Genomic DNA, 17,373 nt, shown 5'->3' on the forward strand with positions numbered 1-17,373 from the left:
GGAGAGGACAGCACAATTGCAGTGCAGCAAATAATTAGTTACATAGTGAAAGAAACATAAGACTGCAAAATAAAGAAAGAAAAAAAAACACAAAGGAGGAGGACACACTGCTAATGTTTTATTAGAGTTCATGCATAAGTCAAACAACACAAAGAGAAATGGGAGATGAGGCAACTCAGGGAAAGTAGCAGTCACACAACACAGCCTCCCTTATCAGCATCTCTTTTCATATCATCCAGTGACGTACAAAGAAACGTACTGTTCCTCTGCAGAACTGGTCTGATGACTCGCGGGTATGCTGAGATTCAGTTACAAATCACTGACAGAGCTCACACTGATATAAACCAGGTCGATCCAGGGTGGTATCAAACAGGATGGTAACATGTATTCTTTGAAACACATTTGGAGGCTTCTTTTTTTTTTTTCTTCCTATATCAACTGTGATAAAACGGTCCTGCGTTACAGAACAGCTGACACACACAGACAAACACACACACACACACACGCTGAACACTAAAACAAAGAAACAGGAGTACGAAATTTTCCTTTCAAAATGTACAATGTTGATGCTTTGTCAAAAGTGTCTAAAGTAAGTTATTAAGTCTGTTTTGTCTTGTGCTAAGTCAGAGTTAAACTATTAAAATATATATCCATTAAATAAAACGAGAGAACTGGTGCGATTCTCTTTCAGCCGTGAATCAGTGATGGGCTGCCATTATTATATTTCCATATTTCTTCCTGTATGAACACATTCAAACAAGAATATCCACATAACCATGAAACATAACATAAATTAGCCATGTATTAAACGGAAAAAATCTGAACTCCATTAAAAAAACAAAAACACACACCATTATGACAATTTTCTCATTCTGTCCCTTTAACATTTCCCATTTTTCTTTTGCACGACGAAATGATTTAAAATACTGATCTGGAGGCAAAAATATAATAGTGCTGAATCAATTATTTCTAAACCTCTGCTCAAATAGTTTCAACAGTTGCCATAATTACATCTGGCTAAGTGTTAGCTGATTTACAGTACAGGTTGAAAAAGCTAATGCGCCTGTCAAAGTCCACGCTTGTTTGGAGCTTGTCGTGATTGTGTAACATGTTGCATCTATTATTGCCAAAGCAGTGAAATGTCTCATTTTTAGCGCTGTGTCTGCAGCCAGCTCATTTTCTGAAAACAAATGTCATGTTGAAAGGTCAGGGCTTTTAAGATGTCAGCGTGAAAAAATTAAAAAGGAGGAAAACGCACAAATATAATGTGCAAACACCTGTAGCTTGTAGTGTGATATTGAATTCTCATTACATCCTTGGATATCAAAGGGAGAGTTTGGATTATTTGAAGTGGGGTTGCATGAGGTGCTGCTAAGGAAGTGTATTACTTGCAGTAGATGGCGATCGGCACGGAAGCAAAGAAATGTACTGCTGTGGACAGCGGCAGCAGGTATTTAAGCCACCTTGGGGTTTTTAAAAAGGGATTAATTTGGTTTCACCAAAGTCACACAATAACACACAGCAACTAGTCTATATCTAGGACGTTCCACTTCCGGGATTGCTCCGTTACCGTTGTAAATTCCCGGATTCGGGATTTCACTCCTTTCAATCGGAGTTTTCTGTTGCACGACTAAAACAACTTTTGAACGTACACACGTTCCACCAAAACAAGTTCCTTCCCGAGGCTATTTTGCAGAGGCACCGTGGCTTTTCCCGGTGCTTAGACGATTGTGATTAGTGTGAAGAAATGCCAATAAACCAGAGCACGTTTTTCTCCCATCCCGGAATGCCTGTGTGGATTAGCCAGACCCTCCTTCGCAGCGCTTTGGAGGAGCGTCCGGCAAAGCTTGACTACAGACTAAACGATTCGAGGCAGCGGTTGACTTTTGAATTGAGCATAGATAACGGCTTCAGTTTCCCGTCAGAAAGGGCTGTGTGACAGCAAGGTAAAGAAGTTAAAATGTTCTAAATATAGCGTACACTTAAACGGATATTGATTTTGTTTTTTTTAGGTGGCTAAAAAACGTTGTGCTTCAGTGTCTTCCTGCCTGTTTCTCCAAACTGGTGGCGTGCCCACCGACCTCTACTGTAGGAAATACACTGACAATGGATAAGTACCTCATACAACCCCACTTCAAAATATCCCAACTACCCCTTTAAGCTGGAAATCAAAGACAGGACCAGATAATGTATAGACAACCCAATTATCCAAGATTCAATGTTGGTCCTCGAAACTCGATCTCAGAACAGAAATCATACAGCACAACCTACTCAAAAAGGAGTTCAGACTTACAGTCAGTGAGTAAAAACTCACCAATGACAGCATGTGTGTCTCTTCAGCTACCAGCAAGACCAGAATAACACTACCACTCAACCATTGCAAACTCAACCCATGTAAATTCATGACGTAAAGTATTGGTGTTCAGTAAAAAGATGATTACATAAATCAGATAGAATATTCAAAGAATAGAATAATCAGAAAGCATTTTATCAGCAGACGGAATTAACTACCTGCATGAATTCAGACAGCAGCTTCAGGCGACTAAAATCTCCGCAAAATAATCTCTATAACAACTGCGGTTACGTTTGTCAAAGAGAAACCTAGAGGAGGGTAAAAAGACACATTTGTTGGTGTGGTGCGCAACTATGCCAGTCACAAAAACTACATTCCCTTCTTCCTCTTCCTTTTAAAATTAGTGTTTGTAGATGATCAGATGTATACTAATTCCCTTTTCCTGTGAGAAATCGGACCCCAGTGAGGTACATCCCTGTCGTCAGAGCAGCTGGAAGATTAACCCTTCTCAAAAAAAAAAAAATCTACATTAAATTAACATCTTTCATACATCTGTAGCTTAAATATACACACGACTCATAAACTTGACATTTGTCATTTACAGATTTACAATTCAACTTGGGACTGACTTGCAAAAGGTACTGATACAAACTCCAAAATAATTTCCTCGGAGGTATGCTCATTGCTGCAGCCTGTAATGGGCATTTCCTGAATAAAAAAAAAACCCATAACGGTTCTGTTGGGGTTTCTTTAAATGTTAAAGTGCCCATATTATGCTCATATTCAGATTCATAATTGTATTTAGAGGTTATATCAGAATAGGTTTACGTGGCTTAATTTTCAAAAAACACCCTAATTTTTGTTGTACTGCACATTGCTGCAGCTCCTCTTTTCACCCTGTGTGTTGAGCTCTCTGTTTTAGCTACAGAGTGAGGCATCTCACTTCTGTTCCATCTTTGCTAGGAGTCGCACATGCGCAGTAGCTAGGTAAGGACTGCTAGCCAGTCAGAAGCAGAGCATGAGGGCGTGCCACGCTAGCAGCTAGGCAAGCATTATAACGTGTGTTACAAAGTGACCACGTTTGTCTCTGAAGTAAAGGCTGGACTACAGTAGAGCTGTTTGGAGCAGTTGGTGAACAGTGTTTTCTGTTGGAGATGGTAAGTCCCTTTGGGGTGGACTTTGGGCTTTTTCACTCTGTAAACCTATAACGTGCACAACAAAGAGACCTAACACAATAAAGGAAAGGGAAAAAGCATAATAGGAGCACTTTAAGACTTCAATGATCAGGTCTGGTGGTGTTAATGCATGCTTTGAAGGCGTTTGGGTAAGAAATTGATTCGTCCTTGTTGACAAGCACAGCAGAACTCTTTTATAAAACTCGCTTTTTATAGCTGCAACATGACGCTCTGCAGTCCCCAACAGGCGGAGGGAGATTCTTTACCCACACAGAAGGGGGGGGGGCTGGTGGCTTATCAAGAAATAAAGCCATTCGTTTGGTGTTCCCTTTCTTGTGAGAAATTATAAGCATGAATAATTCCCTTCTTCTAAGGGGAGCATGTACATATCTCTGTAGTATAACTGAATAGTGTTGAATCAGAGCGGAGGTGGATGTGTTTTAGTGTCAGGTCAGTCTTTTCTTGGGTGATGCTGCTCGGCTGGTCTGGTCTTAGGCTGGGGATCGGCAGTCAAAAGGTGGAAGGTCTACACGGCGAACAAAGCGTCCTCCGGCCTGGCTGGCTTCTTGCGGCTGTGGGTTCCCTGCGTTGCGCCCGGCTCGCCACTGGGGGGCGACGGTAGGCTGGGGACCATCTCTGCAGCTTTGGCTCTCTCCTCGAGGAACTTGTCGAACTCTGGGAGCATCGCAAGTAAAACAAAAACAAGGGGAAAGGGAATGGGAATTTGAGGAGGAGATGGGTTTAAAATGTAGCTGAAAACAAATTTGAGACAAAAACAAAAATTAGAAGAAGAAGGAGATTTAGGATGTCCTACCTTCACTTGTCACGCCTTCTTCACCTTCATCTCCTATCTGGTGAAAAAAAAAAAAAAAAAAAGACAACAATGTCAAACCTGAGAGTTGACTCTGCTAAAGCTAATCCACTGCAAACCACCGCAAACCCAGTTCTGATCCTGGTTTGTGCCCAAAACCACCACACACCCTGTACTGTATAAACCCGGGATAGACCGATTATCGGCCCTGACAGATTATCGGCCCTGACAGATTAATCCCTTTTTTGGCAGTTTGCAGATTATCTATATCTGCGTTTTATTTGCCTGATAAACAATAAAGTGAATTAATTAAAAAAGTGCGCTACTTTGGCTCCGCTACAGCTCTGTGTCGCTCCTCTTCGGTTTCCTCCCCACTGAGTCTGATTTAATGTCCCACAACACTATCTGAATTCTAATTTATTAAATAATAGCTTAAATCATTGAAAACAAAGGTTTGTAACATTCCAAAATCTTAATTTAGACTTAAAGATTTTTATTTTCACTGCAAATGCATATTGGTTCCAAATATTGATTATCGGTTTCATTAACTACTAATAATCAGTATCAGCCTTGAAAAAAACGTATCGGTCGATCCTAGTATATACACACACATGCTCATTGGTTTTATTATATAACAAGGAGCCACTTACCTGTCATTACCACTCACCCACAATTGTGCAAATAATTTTGGAAATAGTTATAATGTACCCGAAAATACCAGAACAAAACCACTAGTTGTTTCCCAACTAAAACAGCTGGATATTCCCACTCAATAATGCAACATCAGTCTCATAAATTTGAATAAAATGAGCATGAACTCTTGTAATGCTTCATCACTCATTCTGGACCACAAACACAATATTACACATGCCTTTTTGTCACATTAAAATGTTTGATAAGCTTAGGCAAGACACACTTGTTGTTTAAAAGGGATAGTTTAGATCTTTTGAAGTGGGGCCGTATAAGGAACTTATCCACAGTCAGTGTATTACCTGCAGTAGATGGCCCCAGTTTAGAGAAACAGGCAGAAATACCAGCACAGAAGCGAAGTACAACGTATTTTATCGACCAAAAAAAAAAAATCAGTTTAAGTGTTTTCTATATTTAGAATATTTTCATCGCTTTACCTTGCCTTGAAACAGCCCTTTACGACGGGGAACTGAAGCACTTATATTGCTCACTTTATAGCCACCAGACTGCTTTGACAAAAAAAGTAATTTTACCTCGCACAAAAAAAGAAGTTGCTGGTCTACTGCTGCCTTGATCTGTTAGTTTGTTGGTTTTTGTTAGTTCCTAACCCTTTTAAAAACACCTAGGTCACACAATAACACACACTAACTAACGGATCAAGGCAGCGGTAGACAAGCAACTCCCGTGTTCTGCAAGGTAAAATGACTGTTTATGACGAGAAGTCTGGTGTTGTTGAAAAGAGCATAGATAATGGCTTCAGTTCCGCTGTCTGACAGCAGGGTAAAGCAGTGACAATATTCTAAATGTAGTGTACACTTTAACTGATATGGATTTATTTTTAGGCGTTTCATTTTTTTCATGTGGCTAAAATATGTTTTTGCTGTTGCAACCATCCACAGCAGTACATTGCTTAGCTTCTGTGTCGGGACTCCTGTCTGCTTTTCCAAACTGGGAGCGTGCCGATCGCAATCTACTGCAATACACTGACTATGGATAAGTACCTCATACAACCCCACTTCAAAACATCCAAATTATCCCTTAAAGATTAAGTTAAGGCAACAAAAGAAATTTGATCAAATGTGCAGCTACAACTCAAAATCTAAATGCAGTAGAAGAAACTTTATCCCTGGTTTTCAGAGCTGAAGTCAGATGGTTACATGCTGTTTATTCATAACTGAGAATGTCCATTGCAATGTTTAAATGCCAGACTACAACCAGATTCTAGACACTTGACAGTGTGTCCATTGGTGGAGGCAAAGCTTTGTCTCACAGCAACCCATACCTGCATTCAAAACCTCATGCTCATTTTACACAATTTAGTCCAGTCAGTTTGTCCCCACAACACACCGTTAGTAACTTAAAGTGAACTAGGATATTACTGTGTGATTGGTCAAAAAGTGAGGAAATGTAATGTAAGAGAAATGTGTGTGCTTTCTGGTTTTACAAAAGACTTTCAAAATGAGAGAAGGGCATATAACAAAGTGAAAAAAGGAAAGAGAAAGGGAGAGAAAACTGCAGGCAGAAATAAAAAAATCATGATGGGCTCACCACATCAGTACACAGCCACTCCTCTATGTCATCCATGACAGAGGACTGGCCACCGACACCCTACGGAGCAGCATCAAGACCAGAGGGATGGGGGGGGGGGCGGGCGGGGCATCAATGCCACAACAAAAAAAAAAAAAAAAAAAAAAAAAAAGAATCCCAACAACAGAAAATATGACTTAAATGAACTTCAGGGTTAACTCAAATGCAACTTAAACTTATTTTGTAAAAGAAAAAATAAAGAAATGGAATGAAGATCAGTGTTTGTGGACAGCGTGGCAGTGAGAACAGTGACAAGGAGTCACGTCGATATGAGGGAGAATCAACTTTTACACTTGCACACACAAAAAAAAAGCGCACATCACACAAGCCGGTTAAGATGGGGATGCAGTGTAAAGCGGGTGAAGTTGAATATAGCGAGCAACGGCATATCTGACAGCACGGCAGGTTCGCTTCAGTTTGTCTGTTTGACAATCCCATTTTGCAGCAATAAAATTAAAGTGAGATGAACAAACAGAGACATTTATCGTTTTAGATAAAACAGATGTGGACAAAGTTTCCTTTTGGGGACACAATTTCAAATTGGGAAAAATTTGAAGTTGGAAAAAAGGTAATAAATTGCAATACATCACAGAATACTGCAATATGTTTAAAATTGCAATAATATCGTATTGTGACATGAGCATCGTGATGATATCGTGTCGTGAGGCCTCTGGTGATTCCCACCTCCCTACTCATTAGCAATATTTGACTGCTGTTTATTGCCTTTACTGCTTGACAGTTCAGTCGTGTTAGCAGGGATAAGACAAAGCTGCACAAACTTACAACTGACAAGACAAAACCTACGGCAGTCTTGTTAGTAATGCATGGAAAACAACAGCTGAGAGGGGGTAGGACTTCAAAATCGAAATGCACTGGAAACGAGTTGAGAGCCACACTGAGAAAAATAAAACAGCTGAAAGAAGGTAGCCTGAATATTAAAGATATTGCTGTTAAAACTGCAGGCTCGGGTTAAAAACACAAATGGATAAAAACTACATCTCCAAGACAAGTTTCAAACTTGTTTAGGTTAACCAACTGAGCAATTAGCGATCAGTAGCATCCAGCAGCGCACGTTAAAGCATGAGCGAAAATGTCTGGTACAACTGCATGGCGCACATACGCACACACCCCAAATGTTCTTTGAGTGGTTATGAAAACACAGACTGAAAACCATAGCCCGCACTGGACATTAAGGTTGTCTCTTGAGACTCACCGCTCCTGCCGTCGGCTGTTGGACATCCAGAGTGGGAGGAAGGTTGCGGTCTGCTGCTGTAGTGCTGAGACAAAGAGGTAAAGATGAGCTTTTAGAATCCTGTTCTGCAGCATGTTTTCAGAATGGAAAATATGACTAGTGCTGTATACAATCAGTCCATTCAATGGATGACAGAAAAGTTTATCTGCAACAATTTTGATAATCAATTATTTCATTCTCAAAATGACTGCGGGATCTAATACAAACAAACTTAATTTACACTCTGTATGTAAAAAAAAACAGACCAAACTGTAAATTCAGATGCGTATAATAAGAATTCTGAGTAAAATCCTTACATCTTGCTTATTTCAGGCAGAGCTCCAGTCCTGGTCTGAGCAAACACATCGAAGTCATCCTGACCAGATGGAGGCTTACAGCTGGACAGAGAGCTCAAGGTGCTGCTCACACTGTCAGCGCCCATGTCTGGAGGGAAGAAATACACTTAATTGTCTACACAGCATAAAGCAGAATTCCATTGCATAAACTACAAAGCTGAAGCAATAGTATTCTTTCATATATTTTGTACAAAAGCTTTGCAATTATGTCAAAAAAGGCTTAAACAGAGGTCGGAAGCAGAATCAGCTCCCCATAAGTGAAGCCAAAACATTCGCCCCCTGGAGACTGGCTGCAGTATATGTCATAAACCCTGCCTCCTCCCTGTTAGCGGATGATGGGTAGTCTCGCGGTGGAAGAGGGTGTGGCTAGTCCACGCAGCATTCGGAATAAGAGAAAAACATGCTCTGGTTTATTGGCATTTCTTTAAACCAATCACAATCAAACAAAGCCGCGGTGCCGCTGCAAAATAGCCTTGGGAAGGAACTTGTTTTGGTGCAAAACAGAAAACTCAGATTGGACAGATAGTCTAGCTAGCTGTCTGGATTTACCATGCACAGATCTGAGGAGCAGTTAACCATAAATCCACTGGAGTTTAAAATACCAACACAAACAAAACGGAAGGTAACGAACATCTGGCTGAAAGGAGTAAAAACTTCCGGGATTGCTCTGTTGCCGCCGGATTTCACTCTTTTTGCTTTTTGTGTTGTAATTTTAAAGTCCGGTGGATTCATGAGGACTATGGTTACCTGCTCCTCAGATCTCTGCAGGGTAATTCCAGACAGCTAGCTAGACTATCTGTCCAATCTGAGTTTTCTGTTGTATGACAAAAACTACTTTTGAACGTACACGTTCCACCAAAACAAGTTGGCACCATGGCTCCGCTCGGCGCTTAGCACCGGCCAAGACGATTGTGATTAGTTTAAAGAAATGCCAATAAACCAGAGCACGTTTTTCTCCCATACAGGAATGCTATGTGGAATAACCAGACCCTCCTCCGCGGCGCTGTGGAGGAAGGTCTGGCAATGAGACACTAGCGTATGGGACATGGATCAAACTAAAAAAATCTAAGTATATGTCAAATAATTTTTTTACAAAGATGGTTTCTGCCATTTTAGGTAGTGCTATCATGCTGATGTTTGTTCATTGGCTAATTTTTTTTCTGATAAATTAGTTTTTTCATTAGTTACCTCATGCTATGAAAGAGTGTAAGGTTATGATTGACAGCTGTGATTGACAAGCCATTGGTCGAGCAGGTGTATAGGTGGGACCTCTGAAATTTAGCTCCATTGTTTACACACAGTCATGAAGAGCGGTATCAATCTTCACATTCCAACTCACAGTATGAAGGGGATATGCTGTACTTCCAGTAACATATTATGTAGTAACGTAAGTGATTGTCCTCTAAAACGGTCTTGTTTTTAGCTACATTCATTCTTCCAAAACACATCTAGCATAAGGAGACTCAGTTTGGTTGTATTAATACATAGCTAACTAGCCAGCAGGCTAATTAAGCAAAAGCTCCTCATGTCGGTGTCTTACATATGTTCAGAAACACAACCAGCTCTTCACAGCTTTTGGCAATACAACATATAAATGTTATTTAAGTAATTTTAGCCAATTATAATTGCTGACAGTTGCAATATGTTGTATCAGAAGAGGAACAGCATTTTGGTTATCTCAGAGTGAGCACTCGGCTAGTGTCGGAGGTAGGGTGTGTGTACCAAGGCCAGCCAGGCGGGAGGCCAAGGTTGCCGGGGAGGAGGGTCTTCCTGCTGGGGCCGTGATGGTTGGAGGCAAGCTGGTCGGGGGTGCGTTCGGCATGTTGCTGACCACGGCTGGAGAGCCTGGGCCCAGGTCTATGAGGTTGTCCTCTGTAGCCTCACTCAGGACCTGGTGAAAAAAAGACTGACGTGAGACACACACACACACAAACACACACTATTGTTCTTGTTTAATGCAGAAGCTGAGCTGAGATTTAGGGTTTCTGGCAGGGGAAAACAAATCCTTTAGTGGAAGGCTAAGGAAAGGCAGGGTTATACAGTAGTTCCTTGACTGTGTCTGGAAAAAAAATGAAAGACGAAAACTAAAAACAATTGTGGTGGAAATGAAAAAAAATAAAAATAAAAAATAAGGGCAGGGTGCATGATACGAATAAGTACAATCTTGGAAAACATGTTGGTTAGCTTCAGGAGAGCATAAAAATGTAAAAATTAATGTTGAAATTAAGTAACTGTTTCTTAAGGGGGTCCGAAGAATATTGCTCTACATTAGAGACATGTATAAGTTTTAAAAGTGGTGTCTACCAATTAGTGATAATGTTGTTATTAACTATAAAAGTGCTGGTATCCAAGGAAAAAAACTATCCCCTTAAGAAGGTAGAAATGAAGAGGGAAGATTGAATCTTTGGGCTCTGGAGGAGTTAATATACCAAGACCATGTTGGGAAACCCAAACCCTGTCTGTTTGAGGCAGTGCAAACACAACATGGCAGTGACTCTAGGGAAACATTCACATTGGTGCCATCTTAAAGCTAAAGTGTCACTGTCAGTCTACCTTCAGGTTCAGCATCATTGGCTGTATTTATGGGGGGCTGCATAGTCAAAACATGCCATATGGGGGTGACAGATACTGGTGGAGGCAGGGCCCATATTATTTAGCCATGTTTCAACAGTTGCTGTGGGGTGACGCTGGTCATTGAGGGAGGTTGACAATATTTTCATACTTGCCTGTCTCAGCTAGCCACAGAAACAGGAGAACAGAAAAGAACAGAAAGGAAGAGACAGTGAATACCATTAACATGGCTGTGCAGGGACACAATGTAATGGTATGATAACTACGGAAGATATAGCATGCCTGATTAACTGGAAACCCTATGGAGAGGGAAGTATGTTCCAGCAGATTATGCTTGCCTCATGCTTTTCATCCGATTCCTGGCAATGTTTTTGGTCCATGTAGATGTTGGTGTATAGCATAAAGAAAATATGAATCATGAGATGGAAACAACAACAGGAAACTGACAAAAAGCATGAAGCAACAAAGACCTCTACTGTAAGCAGCTGCAGGCGTGTGATGTAGAGTACATGGACCTGTAGAGGGAGCCACAGTAAACTAATGTGTTGCTTCATAAAATGAGCCCTCTATCTAGATTTAGACATGTTTAGCTCTTTGTTGTTTGGCAGATAGGTTTGAAACATTGAAAGGCAGGAATGTATCTCAGTACAGCTTTGACGAAGCACGATGATCAGTAAACGGTGAGGCTCATGTGTTCGATAAAAGATAAAAACAGGCATACAGAAGACTTCTACATGATGCTGGAACTATTTTTTTTTTTAAATTTTTTTTTTTAAACAATGCAGTCAGGTCTTTTGGCTGATGAACCCTTTTGGGGTACACAACTGCTCCAAAGCTGTGACTGGACTGTTGATTGTATTTCATTCTGGTACGGCCAACACAAGTGGATCTTTAAATTCAATCGGCTCGACTCCAGTACTAACCCAAAACGCAATGATTTTGCTTTGACTGCTGTAGTGTCACAGTCAATGTGTCCCCCCTACTGGACAGGAAATAAATGCACCTGGCCTTCTCTGACAGTATTGTAGAAAAGCAATGGAAGACAGAATATTAAAAAGGAATAATAAAAATTTATATAAATGATATTTGCTTTGCATTTTATAATAAAAGTAAAAGTCTTTGAGTGGTTTCCATTTAATTAGGCACGTACATCTGGTAAGTCATGTCAAGTCGTGAATGACATTGTACAGTAAAGCCTGACTGGCAACGTAACATGCGAGTCCACATTACTGACACTGAAAGGTGCCGACCAGATGAGAGGGTGAGACAACATGAGCAGAAAATAAAACACCATGATGAGGTAATCCAGGAATGTGAAGTGCGATGCAAACACTGGGTGTTTAACCACCTGAGTTACTAACTGCTGACTCACCCCATTGTTGACACTCTGAGCTGAGGATCTCCCGGACCTAAACCTCTCATACCTGAGGCAACGAAAGGGACAACATAAAAGAAAAGACAAAAAAATCTCAAAGTTCGTTTAAAGAGCCCCTATTACACTCCTTTTCAGCCTCATATCTGTACTCTTGGGTTCTACTAGAATAAGGTTTACCATGCTTTGATGTTCAAAAAAACATTATGTTTCTCATACTGCCCATTGCTGTAGCTTCTTTGCCTAAGATGTTTGGTCTGAGCTCTTGGGCCCACCTTCCCAAAAAGCCCAGTCTGCTCTGATTGGTCAGCTGGCCAACTCTGTTGTCATTAGTCAACCAAAATCGAACAAGCCACTGGGCGGGCTGTGCTTGCTCCTATAGGCAGCACATATAAAAAAAACCTGGGTGGCTTTCTCAATCAACGACATCACAAATTGAGGAATTTCAAACAAGAATATGGGTGAGGCGTTTCAAGCAGTCGAGAAAGCTCTATTTGCAGTGAAATGTGTTTTTTTGTACTTTATAGTGTACATTTATTACATACACAAAAAAACTATGTAACACACTAAAAGACAGCATGCGCCTGCATTTCGTCTGTGTGTTCTAACCTTTCGTAGCGTAGGAAAATGTTATTGAGGTCATCGTTGACATGCAGCAGCTCCTCAGTCACTGCCTCGTTGGAAACACAGGAGATGAGCTCCATTATCCTCTGCTGCATGGCTCTACAAGTCCTGTTCAATTCCTAAACACACAAGTGCAAAAGTAAGCTAGCAATACTGTTGAGCCACACATAATTGTCCTTGTTGGCCAAACCCACACCCACACACACACTTCTTCTTGCCTGTAGTAACTCAAAGTCTGAAGCATCCTCCTGTCCCGGGACCATCTCAGTCAACATCTCTGACATCACCTTAGTGTTTCCACGAACTACGTCCAACTCACTGCGCAGCCGGCTAATCTGGGTGTCACAGAGGTAAATTCATCCACAGTTAGTCTATTATTATGCAAACTAATCATTAGAAAATATACTTGCAACCGACAGTAGTGCTTAGGACAGTGAATCCCAACCAGGGGTACATGGAAAGCTTACTACTACTATTACGCAACTAAAAATTGTGATTTGATTAAAAAGGACAATAAAAGCCAAAAGGTAACGTTTGGTAATAAAACATAAGTTTCCCATCAACCTGATTCAGTTGTACCAAAATACATACACAGAACACCATGCGTCATGAATGAACAGTTATTAATTAAGAATATTCAGCTAAAAGTAATGTATATTTGAATAGTTAGCCACTACAATGGATAAACAGCTAAAATGGTCAGCAAAAAGTAATACATAAATAGTTGAAATAGTTAGCTAAAATAATGAATAAACAGTTCAAATAGTCAGCTTAAAGTAATACATAAACTGTTGGAATAGTTATCTTAAAGTTATGTATAAACACTTGGAATAGTTAGCTTAAAAGTAATGTATAAACACTTGGAATTGTTAGCTAAAAATAATGTATAAAACACTTGGAATAGTTAGCTAAAAGTAATTTATAAACACTTGGAATAGTTAGCTTAAAGTAATGTATAAGCAGCTGTTGGAATGTCCAGTTTCTGCCACTCCACTAATGGCATTAGTGGTAATAACTTACCAAAACACCAAAGCAACCTTAACACTGACAAAAAAAAAAGGTATGGATTAGGAAACATTGGCTTAGGGGATTGTCACACCAAGAAGGTTTGCAGCAGTGTATTCAAACTCTGAAGTGTTAATCATTTTCTTTGGTCTGTTTGGAGAGATGCAGACGTGCTCTTGTGAGGGAACTGCTGGGTGCTACGGGGTTTGTACAATACATAGCTGAACCAACTGTTCAGTTTCAGTGGGTTTATGGGAGTAACATTATACCTGTTCAGGTGTAGGATTGATGGATCCAGAGGCGAGGGTGTTGGGGACCTGAGGGGCGATGTAGGCTGGTGGGACAACATGTGGTGCAGGCTGAGGTATGGTGCTCAACTTATGTAGGGCGGAGTCGCCCTCTGGAGCAGATGCCAACTAAAAGCAACAGAGAAAGAGAGAATATACAGTATGTGGAAAAAATGATCTGGCAAGATAATCACACTCTGCTTGGTCTTTGTACAGGAACTTGTGTACACATTTAAGCTGCTTCATATGATGCCTCCTACCCGCTGAGGTGTGTTTATAGGTGACAGGGTCTCCAGGTCTGACGTGGGGAACTCAATGCCTTTCCTCTTTAGCTCCTCGTAGACTTGGACCACACCTGTAAGGTCTGGACTGCTCCTAAACGCATCAGCCCATGCCTGGAACAGACAGAGCAATACAAGAATTAAATAGGAAAGGGAGAGAAGAGACTGAACAGACTACAAAAAAACATGGGTAAAAGGACGGCTGACATCGCAAACAAAGCAAGTGACATCAGAATAGTAAAAGAGGCCAGTTCTCTGATCATTTCTGTTTGTCTGCCTTGAATACACTGTCAGCAAACCACAAAGCATTTGACTTCTCACTCTCACCAGCGGGCAGGTTAAAGCTAAACTGGGCCATTACAACAGCTCAAACACATGACACACTTGTCCACAAAGACTTAAGTTGTTTTTTTTATCCAATTTCTACTCGGTCACTTCAGACTGCAAGCCAGTTTCATCTAAAATTCAAATTTCCAAAACAGCACCCTTAGTTTGGCTCAAGTATGTCTAAAAATGACATGAATCTAATTGTAAAACCAATACTCTGAGGAGTTTGTCTGGAATACATCAACTTAGACTTACTTACTTTAAACTGAAATGGTATAAGGACTTAAAATTGTGCACACATGCAAACATTAACTCCTGAGAGATGAGACTGGTGGTTAGGGAGCTGCATAACACAACAACAATACGGTTGCGGTTGTGTAAAGGGAGTGCTGTTCAATACATTTTCCCAGCTGACCCTCCTAATGATGAGACAAACAAGAACCAATTAGATTCGCCCCCTCTCCCTCACGGCTAGTCCCCCAGCCCCCCCACCTCTCCTGGATCCATGCTGTAAGCTGTAGTCTCATTGTTTTCCCTGATGGAAACAAGAGCAGCCCACATGAGCCTAGAGCAGCATTACCCGAGCTGTGACAGGTAACTAGAGCTGCTCCTTGCTGCAGGCCCTGCAGACACTGTACTTTACCTGAGTCTCTGCCTGAGGATGACAGGACACCTTTTGGACGGTTACACACCCACACATACTTTACTTAACACCTACACTGCAAACCCCCAACTTCAGCTCTCACTGACTCAATCACAAACACCAGCTTTCACTCACATTGATGTACAGCATTAAAAAAATTAAAATGTAAAGACTCAATACCGGTCATAGGAATAACCTTTTAAGCTTTATGTCATGCACCGACTATGCTAATATGATACACAACCCAAGGCCATGAACCATCACCGGGCGCAAGCTATTTTCTTGTCATCTCACCTGAATCAGGGCGAGTACTTTATCTTGAACAATTGTGGGTGGGTTGTTTTTAGGGGAGATGATTTTAACTAGCACACCATCGACAAAGTCCCTGCTAGTGACCAAACCGTGAAAACGATGGCCGCAGTTCTTCACACCCGTCTCCAAGACCTGATGGATGCAGAGAAGAAAGTTCTGTGTGATTCAAATTCTGTTATAGGTATGTTAAGAGTTTGGAAACTCAAACATAGACATTTACATGATATTTTGGATTGCAAATTTTACATACTGGAATTTTACATTATGCGAGAGAAGAGTCACAGTAACACTATTTCCCTAGTGACTTATTCCTCCGATTATGACATGAGGATAACTAGACGACATGAATAATGTTCATAATACTGTGACTGTGAATAAATACTGTGTAAATAATGTGTAGCTGCCCTCCTCTTGCCCGTTTTTAACTCACCGTTAAAGTCAACATCACCTCCCTATAGTTCCTGTTGCCATTCAGCCTCTTCTTCACTGCTCTAATGGCATCCTTTGGCCTACACACACACAGATACACACACAAGCTTTTAAATTGATTGGTAAATCATTCCAAGCAGAACAAGCACAATTACCAATAACTTAATGGCGGAGGGCTTTAAGGGACATTTTATGAATGCAACTGACAGGATGATGGACACAACTGAAGCTTAATACCAGGAACAGGCACATGTAAATGATTCTTTGACTTTTCACAATCATTGAATTGACAAATTGTCTGTTTAACTCTAAAGGTAGCCTCACAGCAGTTTGCATATAACAGCCACTTACATTCCCCAGAGAGAAGAAAAAAAAGTCAAATCTCTTTTTAAAGGCTGCTGACGTACAGTATACTGCACTAGGCTTGGCCTCACCAAAGGCAGTTTACAACCCAATAATCAAACAAGACCTGGACGAGCTAAAAACACACAGTCCAAGGTAAATGAGGAATGAGATAAGCAATAAGGCCTGGCATAAATCCACCTCGGACAGGCAGAGCTAGGCTTCTTCTCTTAGTTTGGCACAGATAAACAGTGAAAAGGGCTAACTTTAGTATATCTTGCTGCAGCAATGCAGTATGTAAACAGCACAGGAACTAGTAAGACAGAATTAAGCTAGTGCATATGTGAGAGTTAATCAATAACGGACATGGAAATTCATTAGTACTCACCCATCCTCTGTTTCATTGATGAGGTCACATATTTCCATGTTAAGGGTCCAGTCTTCATTTTGCAGAGAGCCATCAGTGGCTCTCTCTGGAAGGACACAAGTCGTTAGTTTAGAAACTGACCTATAAAGACGTCTCAGTAAAACAATTATAAGACGGTAACTAATGGCCAGCTAACTGTTAGCTAACTTAGCCATTAGTCATCGTTTAAGATACAAGTAATTGTATTCGTTAATGTTTTAGCACTGACCTAATAATTGACAACGACACAAAACAGACATTAAGTTTGTTAACGCTATTGCTAGCACAATGATAACAGATGTTACCGTAACTACTGGTTAGCTAGGCGGCTAACGGTCCAGCTGTAGAGAACTCATTCAGGGACGTTAGCATGCTAAAGGCAGCGAGCCCGTAAATGACTATCGCACAACATAGATACATCCCCAGGATGTACATCTATTATAACGCAGTGTCACTTTCTAAACATCTGGTTACATACCAATGCAATGCCCCACAGGTGTACTGTAAGGATTTCCCAAAAGGAACTCCATCTTGCTCGACAAACAACTCAATCCATGGGATGATGGTGATTATACATGAGAAAACGTTCATAAAATTCCGCCCACAGAGCAACGTAATTGGCCAAGAAATC

The 17,373-nt window shown here is 40.8% G+C and overlaps 1 protein-coding gene across 2 annotated transcripts; it reads right to left on the reverse strand.

Moving 5' to 3' along the window:
* Positions 1-3,480: 3,480 nt before the first annotated feature.
* tom1l2b (target of myb1 like 2 membrane trafficking protein b) lies at positions 3,481-17,311 on the reverse strand. 2 transcript variants are annotated; one of them, XM_028568252.1, is made up of 15 exons: positions 17,221-17,311; positions 16,725-16,809; positions 15,996-16,074; positions 15,548-15,697; positions 14,263-14,397; positions 13,985-14,131; positions 12,929-13,045; positions 12,696-12,829; positions 12,087-12,138; positions 9,866-10,034; positions 8,105-8,231; positions 7,770-7,833; positions 6,518-6,577; positions 4,283-4,319; positions 3,481-4,143 (listed from the first exon to the last, which is right to left on the reverse strand). In XM_028568252.1, the coding sequence occupies exons 1-15, from the start codon at positions 17,270-17,272 to the stop codon at positions 3,995-3,997; spliced, it is 1,557 nt and encodes a 518-aa protein (XP_028424053.1). In that variant the 5' UTR covers positions 17,273-17,311; the 3' UTR covers positions 3,481-3,994. The 2 variants fall into 2 exon arrangements, with proteins under 2 accessions (XP_028424053.1, XP_028424054.1); XM_028568253.1 differs by lacking the exon at positions 6,518-6,577.
* Between the last annotated feature and the right edge of the window lie 62 nt (positions 17,312-17,373).

Source organism: Perca flavescens, chromosome 21 (assembly GCF_004354835.1).
Source record: "Perca flavescens isolate YP-PL-M2 chromosome 21, PFLA_1.0, whole genome shotgun sequence".
Taxonomy (NCBI): Eukaryota; Metazoa; Chordata; class Actinopteri; order Perciformes; family Percidae; genus Perca; species Perca flavescens.